Source organism: Euprymna scolopes, chromosome 5, assembly GCF_053919585.1.
Source record: "Euprymna scolopes isolate OS-2025 chromosome 5, ASM5391958v1, whole genome shotgun sequence".
NCBI lineage: Eukaryota > Metazoa > Mollusca > Cephalopoda > Sepiida > Sepiolidae > Euprymna > Euprymna scolopes.
This window is the reverse complement of record NC_136486.1, coordinates 23,293,375-23,307,083: the sequence shown is the minus strand read 5'-3', so window position 1 is coordinate 23,307,083 and position 13,709 is coordinate 23,293,375. Positions and strand designations below refer to the sequence as shown.

The 13,709-nt window shown below is 34.2% G+C and overlaps 1 protein-coding gene across 2 annotated transcripts in view; it reads right to left on the bottom strand.

Moving 5' to 3' along the window:
- LOC145276739 (uncharacterized) overlaps positions 1-13,709 on the bottom strand; it is a 187,873-nt gene that overhangs the window by 34,598 nt on the left and 139,566 nt on the right. For both annotated transcript variants that reach the window (XM_080127964.1, XM_080127965.1), the window contains one exon: positions 1-4. This exon is cut by the window's left edge and continues 584 nt beyond it. In XM_080127964.1, the coding sequence (XP_079984090.1) occupies positions 1-4 (4 nt within the window). The remainder of the gene's footprint in view (positions 5-13,709) is intronic.

Below are 13,709 nucleotides of genomic sequence, written 5' to 3'. Positions count from 1 at the left end.
TTACCTATGTTTTAAAATAGTACTACTCCTTTAGACTTTCAGCAAAGAAAAACATGAAAACATTCACAGTTTTATGGAAAGAAACCCAAGTCACTGTCACATGCTTGCATTCACAAGTGCACAAATAAAAAAAAGGGGGGGGGGGGAACAAAAAAATTTCAAATGTATACACACGCACGCAATGGCTAGAAATTTTCACCGACTTCCAATGAAGATTTTGCAAATCAATCATCAACTAAAAAGTTCTGTTTAATTGCCCATTAGAAATGATCGATCTGTTTATTATGCAGACTTCTATGTACAGCCGTAGCCGTAAAAAGCGCATAAGAACTAATACAAACAGAAGGTAATTAACAAGAAACTGTATTTAAGACAAAGTACAGAAGGAAGAGGTTAACAGAGGCTGATGTCTTTCGTCTGATACTCTATTTATAGAGTCAGAAAAAGTACATATAGCAACTGAATAGGGCAGATAACCATAACATAAAAAATATATAAAAAGCAAAGTTGTCTGTTTGGCTTGTTGCCCATTGTTATTTTTTTACCAACTAAATTTGATTTGATTTTATGTGTGTATATTTGTATGTGTTTCACGGCATATTTATCTATCTACCTATCTATATGTATATCTATCTATAAATCAATCCCCCCTCTCTCTCTCTCTCTCTATATATATATATATATATATATAATCATCCACATACAGTACTGTTCCTCTGTTTCACAGCTCATCAGTGTGGCTAGACAAGCAACTACCTCAAGCCAGGATCGAAACCCGATCGCCCAAATGACAGTCGGAGCTTCTAACCATTACGCTATTCAGCTGCTATGTAGGGAGTGAATTAACAATGTTTTGATATTATATATATATATATATATATATATATATATATATATATATATATATATATATATATATATATAGAGAGAGAGAGAGAGAGAGAGAGAGAGAGAGAAAGCTGTGGAGAGGTTCAGCACATGCGTGGACTTTAAGAAGAGAAGGAGAGAAATTGAAGAAGGTAGAAGAATAAGAAAAGAGCGACGAAAATGACCCCCCCCCCCCGACACTGTCCACGACTTTTCCATCATAGACTCGGATTCCACAAACATGTCACACACAGGCATCCATCCCAATATAGATAGGAGACTGGTGACAAGCGACAGGATTCAATACTCGGATACGAATGGGAGCCGACGATGATATATGTATGATGACTGACGGTGAATATATATATATATATTTCAAAATGTGAATTTAACTTTAAGTATTATAGTATTTGTTCAGTGCACATTTACCTATAAGTATGGCAAACCACTTATAATTCAATGGCTGTAAGTTTGTTTGTTTTTTTCAAGAATAAACAATTATAAACAGAACGACTCATAGAAATCTATATATTTTTTTTCATTTTCATATACTTTCATAAAAATGTTTCTGTTACGTCACAAAAAACTATTTTCTTTACGTCAAAAGTGTCACGCTCATACATTAATACCATAGTTAATATATACTGACCCAACAGGTCATGGGTAGTCTAGTATATATATATATATATATATATATATATATATATATATATAACTTCAAACTTATATATATATATTCTCCGTCAGTCATCATATAGTGTTCAACCAATGGGAGGGAACTTTTGAAATATTACTTAAGTTTGAAGTTTTATATATGTATAGTACTCTATTTTTAAGTGATCTTCAATAAAGTAATAAAGTTGTCGGTATGTGTGTCGTGGTATCACATTTAGACAGATGCATATATATATATATATATATATATATATATATATATATATATATATATATATATAATATCTATATTTGTTGTTTTAGCCATGAAATATGCGGTATTAGCGTCTCCTACCAAGGAGATCAAGCAATTAGTTTTCAATATATATTATTTGTTTATATTTTACTTTTTAAAACAGTACTCCACAGCCATGCGTTTCGCTGCTCTACTGTATTAGGGCTCGAACCTCGAACTATAGGTTTTATAGTCGAATGCGTACACCGTTACGTTACGGGCACCTGCTGATATTATTAGCTATTTTATCGCTTTTAAACTTATGTTGTTGTTGTTGTTGATTTTTAACGATAATGAAAATAAATAATATATAATATTTATATGATATAATATAATATAATACAATATAATATAATATATGTATATGTGTGTGTGTGTGTGTGTGTGTGTGTGTGTATACAATATATAATATAAATATATTAAATAATTATTCATGATAAATATATTTTAATATCTACATATATCTGCACAAAGTTGTCTGCATGTGTCTTGGCATCACAGTTATACAGGTATATCTGTCTGTCTGTCTGTCTGTCTGTCTGTCTGTCTCTCTCTCTCTCTCTCTCTCGCTATATATATATATATATATATGTGTGTGTGTGTGTATGTATGTGTGTGTGTGCATATATGTATATATATATATTCATATGTATATATATATATATCTATCTTAAATGATTATTTATAATAAATGTATATTTTTTAATTACCATATATATATATATATATATATATATATATATATATATATATATATATATATATTTCATTTTAACCACGAATTAACAATGTCGTTAAATATAACTATACCACCGGTCGCAGCATTCAAGTCATCGTTGACTTCTATCTGACATCTTTGCCCCATGGCCAACGGGACAGCTATAAGACAAAGGAAAGAAAATATCTATATTCATTAAATGAACACCGTTAATCTCCACATAGTGTTCAACCAAAGAGGAGGAACTTTTATCTTTTATGATATGCTTTCTGAGAAGTTTTCATATTCATAATCCTCTTCCCTTTAGGAAAGTTGTCTATATGTGTATCGCAACATCATAGTTAAACGGTTGATCTAAGAGCCAAACTAACTGTAGATTTGGAATAAGAATTTCGGATGCAATGTTCTTATTGATGTAAAAAATTACTGAATCTTTTTTTTTTTAACTCATTATTCAAAATCAAACGCATTTAACAATAACATTAGAAACAAGTGTTTCCACATTTTTTTTAGTATTTCCTTTCCACAAGTTGTTCTCACAGAGAAATCTTAGTACTTATACAGTTTAATCAAGACATTAAAAAAATGAAAATATTGAAAAACAACGCTGCGAGGAAGGTGGGCTCTCTCTCTACGGTGCTAGAAAACTACTAACACCCGAAAGTATCCTGTACCTCTATAAGGCAACCATTCGCCCACGTATGGAGTGTTGCTTTGGGCTGGTGCATCGGCTACTAGTCTCTCGCTCCTTGACAGGGTTCAAAAGAGAGTCGCAAATCTGATAGGCTCTGAACTGGCATCTAAGCTTCAGCCTCTGTCCCATCGACGAAACGTTGCATCCCTCTGCCTGTCCTACAAGTATTATAATGGTGAATGTTCTGACGAACTGCAAGCACTTGTGCCCCCACGACGTGAACACCCTCGATAGACCCGACAGGCTGCAAAATCCCACCCCCACACTGTAGAGATCCCTAGATGTAAAAGATCTTTCTACTCCAGTAGTTTCTTCCCAAAACCGCTAGACTTTGGAATTTCCATTCCAGGTCCCTGCTTCCCCAACTGTACTGACGTGCAGAAGTTCAAGTGCAACGTGAACCAACATCTTGCTGCCCAAATCCCTACATAGTACCCCAGTAGTTGTTGCCCTGTTAGTAGCCCCTACACCAAAGTGGCAATGTGCCTTGTACGGGGTGAAAATTTAATTAAAAAAAAATAAAATAAAAAAATTTTGTACATACTCGTTATGGAATAAAGTTTTCGGTACTCATGCACTTATTGATTCGTGCTGAAATAATAACGTTATTATTTAAAAAGCCATTCTTAACATGGGGAGGAGAGGATATTTTGTACCTATTCTGTACTTTAACCTTAAAAGTGAATAAAAAAAAACATATCGTAAAACTTTAATTAAACTTGGAAATACGATTTAAAAAATAGCGCAGATCAGTAAGTGCATTAGCACCAAGTTTTCATACAAAAAAAATCATTTAATTTGGTCAAGTAGTTTTTGTTTGTTTTTTTTTTTACAGAAGAAAATCAAATTTTAATGAGATTGATCGTATCCTGCCATCTTGCTTATTTTCGAGGACGAGGAGGGTGGTACCTTTAAACGAAAAATTATTAACAAAGGACAAAATAAAAAAGGGATTAAAAAGACGTAGAAACTCTGTAAAATAAGTGAAAAAAAAAAACAAAATATTTATCTAGGTATTTTTTCTACCCATGTTTCAAAATAATCTCGTTAAATTTTGGAGAAACTTTAAGCGGTGTTTGGAGTTATCTCCCTTGGCGCCCCCTCCCCTCATCCGCAAAAAAAAAAAAAAAATGATGGCCACGACTGGATCGATCTCATTGAAGTTTGATTTTCCTCTGTAAAAAAAAAAACACTACTTGATCAAATTAAGTGATTTTTTTTGTATGAAAATTTTATTCCATAACGAGTACGTACAATATCTATATATATATATCTATATCTATATCTATATCTATATATATATATATATATATATATATATATATATATATATATATATATATATATATATATTTCTATATTTTTAGTTTTTGATGTCTTGATTAAACTATACAAGTACCGAAATCTTTGTTGACTGTGTGACTACTACTCCCAGTGAGTAAAAAATAAAATAAAAAATTAAAAAAAAAAAATAATAATAAAAGAGACGAAACGATAAACTAATATACATATAATATACGATATATAATAAGTGAATGCAGCAAACTTGCATTAAAAAGATTATAAGAACAGACACGATTGCATGGGGAAAGCAGTACACTGGAAACTCTGCAAAAGACTGCACTTCGAACATGCAGACAAATGGTATAGTCACAAACCGAAAACAGTACTGGAAAATGAAAACTGCAAGATCCTTTGGGACATGAGGGTACAACATAAACTGTGTCCATCGCTTTATTGCAGATTACAAAATTATCAATATTTCAGTAAATATAAGTTATAAAAAGCTGAAAATTACACCATCCAAGGACTGTATTAAGGTGAGCTAAATCCTAAAATTTCATCCAAATTCATGTTATATTTAAAAAGTTATGTTATTTTTTTAATATTCAATGAATTTTCACCGTCCATCGCTTTATTGCAGGTCTCATAAAATGCCAAAAAAGGACGTTTAACAGCTACCGAGAAGCAGAGGATTATTGCAGGACTAGCAGAAGGACTCTCGATCATAAATTTAGCCACAGAACTAAAAAGGGATCCCCGAACTTTAGCTACATTCGTCAAGAACCCCAACATCAAGTCCAGGAAAGATAAGGGCACAAGGAGGAACCTTTCTGATCGGGATCTTCGAAAAATTCATAGAGAGATTGTGCGCAACCCAAACAGCACCAGTGCAACAATTTTTGCGAGGGCTGGAGTCATACCAAGGTCCAGACAAGCCCGATGCAATGTACTGAATGAAATGGCAAGGAACATCAATCCTATTCCAAGGCCTCCATTGAGCCAAACCCACAAAGAAAAACGATTGGCTTGGGCACAATAATATATGAAAATGGATTGCCAAAATGTTCTGTTTACAGATGAGGCTCGTGCTACCCTTGATGGACCGGACGGATGGGCCAAAGTTTGGAATCCAAATGGAACTCCAACGCCTTATAGATTTCGTCGCCAACAGGGAGGTGGAGGCATAATGTTTTGGGCGGGAATTATTGGGGATAAGCTATGTGGACCATTCCGAGTGCCAGAAGGTGTCAAGCTCACCAGCAATGCCTACACTGCCTTTCTAAATGAGAATTTGTTACCATGGCTAGATGATCTTCCCTTGTCACGTCGTTTTAAGATTATTTTTATGCATGACAATGCCCCATCTCATGCTGCTAGGGCAACTACATCCTTCCTTGGATCTCAGGGCTTTGTTGGAGAAACCCTCATGTCCTGGCCACCGTGTTCTCTGGACCTTAACCCCATCGAACACCTATGGTCAATATTGAAACGAGGAGTTTATGAGGGAGGAGAGCAGTTTTCTTCGAAGGATGCCCTTTGGAACAAAATAGTCGACGTTGCCAGAACCATTACTCCATCTCAGATCAAACAATTGACCTCCTCGGTGGACAAAAGGTTGTTTAATGTAATTTCAAAACATGGGGGATATGTGGACAAATAATTCGTTTGTTTGACACTTAGCCCTCGGGATGTGCCTTTGTTTTTGTTAATTTTCCCCAGAAAATGTGTTCAATATAAATTTATGATGCTTTGGTATTGTTTTATTGAGCTAAAACATTATCTTAGAAGACTTGCAATAAAGCGATGGACGGTGAAAATTCCTTGAATATTAAAAAAATAACATAACTTTTTAAATATAACATGAATTTGGATGAAATTTTAGGATTTATCTCACCTTAATACAGTCCTTGGATGGTGTAATTTTCAGCTTTTTATAACTTATATTTACTGAAATATTGATTATTTTGTAATCTGCAATAAAGCGATGGACACAGTTTATATATATATATATATATATATATATATATATATATATATATATATATATATATATATATATATATATATATTTACTTGGAATAATCCGAATTTTTTCACTAAGAAAAGTAAAAAAAAATAAATACAAGTAAAATCTAAAAAGAGGATGTTTAAGTATAAATCGTTAATATTTTTAATGTCAAATCTTCGTTTGTATTCGGTGTATTATTTACTTTGAAAATAAAACGTGTATCGTTTGGTGCTTGTTTTGACTTATACCTATATTAAAAAAACAAAAATAATAAAAAAGATATGTATGCTGCACGTACCCGTGACGGAAAAAAAAAATTATATTCCAAAGTTCACGGCCCTGTCGGTGGGGCATTAGAATACGCCGACTGCCCCCCTGCAGAGGGTAAAAGTCCCTCAATGGGGGTCCTGGATATGACCTTAAACTATATCCAGTGGTGAGGCCCAAGCTTGTGGGCTTTGGAGAGTGTGGAGCCACCCTTTAATTACCATTGCTCCCAGGTCCACTCTGACCCAAAGTGGTAGTACCTGTTAGGGTCCCAACTATGGGTTAAATAGAAACCGACATGAAAACAACAAATATATTCTATTAAAAAAGTTTTTCTTCAAGATCTTTGGATTCAGCATTAAATAACCCAAAAAGAGTTGATATGCCGTAAAACAAAAACAACCAACCAACCAACCAACCAAAGTTCACGTCAATTGATCAAGTAGTTCTATTTTTGTTTAAAAAAAAATCATAATTAAGCGATTAATGGGAATTCCTAGGCATTACAAGGCTAATTTTGATCTCTATCTCTGATTAATATTGTCTTTCCAAAAAAATGTTCATTTTACATTTTTTTATATTATTTTAATAAAACATTCTGTTCATACATCACTACTATCATATAAAACGAACTTTGTCTGTAGGTTCGTTCCTTATGGACTCGAAAACGGCTGGGCCAATTTTTATAAAAATTTCACATGGACGAACTAAATGTGCCTGGCAGTGTTCTTAGGTTTTGTATCGGAATGATTTTTAATAAGTATTGATTATCGATAAGTTTCAACAATTGTGATTTGGACCAAAATTAACACCTTACACAGTTTAACATCTCAAGTGCATTTGAGAAGTTTTATTACTACACAAGCCGAAAGGTTCGACATATAAAATCAACAGTAGGTTCTTTGATACAACAGGGGCGCGTTCGAAATGTATGTTTCTGTTTAGAGTACAATTGAAGTATGATAATTGATTTTTGCATTTTAAACTTTAAATTCAAAGCATTATATATAAAATTAATTTTGTAAAATCAACAGTAGGTTCTCTACAGTGCAATGTAGACAACAATATATTGTGGACTAAGTAATAGTGAGAGGTATGTGGGTTTCCTCCTGGTGCACCACGATGGGTCCCCAACTAGAGCAGACAATCAATCGATTTCATTGAAAAATGGGCGATTTCACCAATTTCGGTGAAAATAAAAATATGGGAGTGTGAAACACTTGCTAATCATCATTCAATCCCGGGCAACACCGGGTCACCATGGTCACTGCCCGCATAGCAACAGCCATATAGCACAACGATTAGAAGCTCCGACTGCCATTTGGGCGATCAGGTTTCGATCCAGGCTTGAGGTAGTTGCTTGTTTAGCCGCACTGATGAGCTGTGAAACAGTGAAACAGTACTGTATGTGGATGACTATAATGCTCCCTGTTATAGGTTGAACATTACCATTAGCATAGAAGCGGTGCTCTTTGTTTAAACAAATTGAACTTAGGTATTTGGACAATGTCAAAACATTGCTAACTCACTGCCCGTATAGAAGCAGCCATATAGCGCAACAGTCAGAAACTCCGACTGTCATTTGGGCGATCGGGTTTCGATCCTGGCTTGAGGTAGTTGCTTGTCTAACTGCACTGATGAGCTGTGAAACAGCAAAACAGTACTGTATGTTGATGACTATATATATATATATATATATATATATATATATATATATATATATATATAACTACTTCATTTAATCACATAAATTAATATACGAAAGTATAAATTTATGCGTAAACTTTAAGTATTTACTTCGACAGTGCTCAATACGTAGGTAGAGCTAGGTAGTAAGTTATAATATATATATATATATATATTATATATATATATATATATATATATATATATATACCACAAAAGTTTTAATTATTTTGAATAACCTTGTTTTTCCAAAATTCTAGCCTATTATTTAAATAAACAAAAAAATTTTTAAAAACTCTCACAAATTTGATTATTTTTAAATTGTTTTCAAAATGGCGTTCCAAGGACAGTCGTTCCTCGCTTAGCCATAAAATTTGATTTTCTTATTTAAAAATCCGACATTCATTATTACTTGGTAATATCACAGACTGACTTATCTCCCCCTGATTTCTGCTCTGATTAATAGTAGTTTGACAAACTACAGTAAAACTGATTTTTATTATTAATGAAAATTCTATTCTGTAATTTTCACTAATTTTTAGTGTATATACCTATTTTTGCCTGAAGTATATCAAAAAACTTACCTGTTAATTTATTTGGACACCTGTGTAACTTCGATTTTCACTTGTGCCAAATATTAAGCACTAAAAATTTATTTTTTTATAAACGAGAAACATTAATCCTATTCAAACCAAAGCGCTATTTTTTGTTCATCACATTATTGGAGATTGTAAACATGACAGGCCTTTTAAGACGTTCTGATCTATGCGATTAAATGTAATGTGCATAAAGTATGATAATGATAGCACTTATATTTTCTATGGAAATCACTCCAGACAAAGCATAAAGCCATTTGATGTAAGGAGTTAATGAGAACAAAAAATGATTACTGTAAAGACTTGTTGACCTTGATTTTGAAAAGACCGAGGCTAATAGATAAAGCAAGACATTGAGGAGGAAATGAAGTTTCACAAGCCTATATAAATAAATGGATAAAGCTACTAGGATCGGGTCAAGATCAAAGTGTAGTATCTGTTCTTTAGATGCTGCACCTCCATTTCTTGTTCTCTTTCGGTGGAGGAGCAGTCCTTCACGACTGAGACGATTTTTTATTTTTGTATCTTTTCTCCACTTTAAAAAACGACCCTGGTTTCTAACTCTGTCCCGTGGGGAGGCATTGTAAATAGGTACTGGGATAGTTAGCTGTATTACAATGAAATATCATCATCTCATCTCTATCTCTTCATCTCCGTTATCTTTCAGGACGCTGCACCACCGAATCTACACGACTTCTCCAGTTCTCTCGTTCTTGCAAGACAGTTTGCAGATCCCTAACACTTTCCAATCCTGTGTCCTGTAGCAGGTTATCAATGTAGGTCATTCTTCTTCTACCACGGTTTGGATGTCCATCTGTTGGTATCCAGAGAACTAGCTTGCTTGCTTGCTTGCTTCCTCTTCTTGCTTACTTGCTTGCTTCCTCTTCGCTGTGTCTCATGCAGTGACCGGCTACTCATCCTTCTCAACAACACGGACTGACGACCTGGATGTGTTCAGTTCGAATCCAGTTCGTTCTACAGAAATATTTTCACTTAGGATGCTTGCAACCTTCACGTGGTCCCTCCTGCAACTACCAGACGTCTTTCTAGAAAGAATTCTAACTAGAAAAATATCAGGAAAACCAATGCCAACAACAGAATCATCTAATTCATATAAAGTCAATGAATGAATGTCAAACTCAGGAATTTATGCGGAATTTCAAATTAAATGCTTTATTTATTCCACGGGGGTAGATTGGTCTCATCCCATCAGCCATGACTAGATATAATTAATTTTTTGGTCACATGAACATGTGCTGCAACGAACACAAATGATCAGTAAAAATCAGATCTGGAGGTTGAAGGTTCAGTCCTTACTACAGTCAATATTAACTAACAATAAAATAAAAATTAATCACTCAACACTTCTATCTATTCATGGCTGAGAGAAGAAGAACAATATACCCTTGTGAATATAATAAAAGGTTCAGTTCGAAATTTATCATATATGCCCGAATTTGACCAAATGCACTTGAAAAATATTGGATGTTACATTGGCCGAAGCGAGTACCCTTTTTCTCATTGAGCAGTCCTTTGCCAACCTCAATCCAGAGATCTTCCTCTCTATGTACGCATTGTTCGTCCGACCTGTGTCGGAGTATGGCATCCAGGCGTCGTCTCCATACTTGGTTCATGACATTCAGCATCTGGAGCGAGTGCAGAGGCTGGCGATCCGGTCAGTGCAAGGTTTTCATTACCTTCCTTATGAGACCCATCTGCAGTGGCTGAACCTTTTCATCTCTGGAGTATCGAAGATTGAGGGGCGGCTTAATTTTAGCCCATAACCTTTTCATAGCCATTGCGACCTCCCTTGGGATCTTCTCTTCACACTGGCACCTGAACGTGAACTGAGAAAACATGACCTGAAGCTGTTTTTTCATAGATTTCGGATAAACAGACGAAAAGCCGCATTTTCCAGCTATATCTCAGCTACCTGGAATAGACAGTCATTTGAGGTTGTCATCACACCAACAACGGATCAATTAAAGACAAGTTGGACAAGTGTTAGTTAACTGTATTCATAATGCCTCTCCCTCCATCTTTGTTCGCTTTCCTTTTTTTGGCTCTCTCTTCCCGCGCCCTTCTTAACAGTGACGAAATATGCAATTTTTTTAACCTTTGCCAGATAAATTGAATAAATTGTATCGAAACGTTATGAGAATAATATCCAAGAGTAAAATAGGAGTCTGAATAATTAGGTCGATTCTCGTTAGATTTTTTTTTTTTTTTACAAAGGCATCACCACTTATCAAGGCCAAGAGGCCACTCTAGGATAAGGGTTAAAGAGTGTACAGTAGACAATTGGACAATAAAGTAATCGTTAGTAATGAAAAATCGGTAAATTTGTTAACTTATATGGAATGACTCATCAAAAAATTGTTTACGTGAGACTTGAAGACAACCATATTGTAATCAGCTGGAAAGCAGGAAAACAGAAGACAATTCCACAGGCGTGCAGTTCTAATAAAAAAGCTTTGTTCATGGAATCTACGTTTAGGTTTAGACACAGATAGAGAGTGGGGGAAATTATTGATAGTGTTTTCTGTTAGACGGATGTTTCTTGTGAGAGGGCGTCATAGATTGGAGCTCAGCCGAGCACTTGCCATGAAAATAACGATAAAGCAGAGACAAACTCGCAACATCTTTTCTATGAGAAAGAGGTTGCAGGGAAGAGAAAAGGACATCCCTTACGAGGCTATGAAGTCTATTTTGAACTCTATCAAGGCAGGATAAGTCCTTTCTAGCAGCTCCTGCCCAGATGTGGCAACAGTACTCCATCCTTGGACGTTGAAACCATTCAGTTCATTATTATTAACTGCATATTTATTAGTAAACAAACTACTTTAATGGAATGTACTCTGATGAACTCTAGACATTTATGCTCCCTCAACTTCATACATATTCTTGACTAACTCGACAATCAGCAAAATCCCACTTCTTCACTGCTGAAGTCCTTAAATTCAAAAAAAAAGTCTTCTACTCTAATAGTTTCTTCCCTTGGACTGCTAGACTTTGTAACGCCCCCCCCCCTGTTCCTTGCTACCCTGAGTGTATTAACCTGAAGTTCAAATGTAATGTGAACAGACATTTCGCTACTCAACTCCCTACAGTCCTCTATTGGACACAATCCCAATTAGTAGCCCCTTTACGTTGCAAGTGGCAATATGCCTTGCTTGGGGTGAAACTGAGTAAAAAAAAAAAAAATAAATAAATAAATAAATAATAGCGATTTATATGGATATGGTTTATAAAAGGAAGAGTTAACTCAAGGGTTAGAACTGCAATATATCACAAATATCAGAGATTACATAATTTAAAATTTTAATTCTAAGACAGAAAAAAATCTTGCAATATCATCAAATTATTTTATATGTTAGACTTTTTAACAGGCAAAAGTTCTAGCCTGTTGACTTAGAATGGGTGCTTTATGCCAAACTTCTAGAGTAAATGTGGTATTATGGCAACTAATCCCTATTAATCCCTATTAATCTCTAAGTGTGCATCTAACGGATACCATAATACTTAATTCACTGCAACTTATCATCACAAAGGATCGAACAGATGCCATAACACCTTATTATAACAAAAGTACATACAGAATTTCAGACAGATCAGCACAGTAGTTTCTCAGAACAAGTAGAATGAACAAGCAGACAGGTAAACTAAGAGAAATATAATATATAAAATAAAGATAATCTCTTTATCATTTTTTTGTCATTGATAATTTTCTTCTTACAAAATAAATATTTGATTCTGATTCATCAGTTTTTCTTATGGATCGTTGAAGCATGTTGTTAAGAAGAAAAAAAATGTTATTCGATTTAATTCCTTCAAAAAAATATGTTGTCCAATTCGGAATTTTTTTCTTTTTACATGGGAGTCATTACTTATCAGGGCCCAAAAACCACTCGAGGATAAGGATTAATGAGCGTACGGTAGTCATTGAGACAACAGCGTATTAATAGTTAGTGGTGGGAATGGGGTAGAAATTGATTATTTAGGGAGCGGCCCAACAAGAACTTGGTTACATTGGACTTGAAGATGACTCTATTGTAGTCAGCTGTAGTGGGAATTATTTTCAACTAGCAACCATCTAAAAACGAGACACAGCTCTGATCTCAAGCAGAAGCAAATAAATAGGGACCTAACAAAGGTTGATATGCCATAAAACGCAACAAGCAAATAATCAACCTCATTACTACACAAAGGAAAATAGGATCCACAAAGAATCGTCAATTTGAAGATAAAAGCCTGTATTGTATGTCTTCTCAATAAATAATCATTCTCTAACCTAGATGATAGATTGAAAACAAAGTATTCCTAAGGTAATCCTTATCAAATCACACATCTACACTAAATCTAATTGTAGATATAAAAAATAACGGTTCATTATAAATTCTATATTAATCTTTAATTGAATAATGAATAGAGTCTTCGATTTGAAGCATTTCTATTTCTAGATAAATGAGGATATTAATATCCTTCTTCTACTCAGATGGACATCTATAAACATGTATATCTACTTAAAATAGATAAATGAATATAGATTGATTAAAAATAAGTCAGAAAAATCAAATAAAACAAATGAATGTTACAAGGTTCGATCTGATAGGAAAGGAATAAAAATGTGTTACATAAAG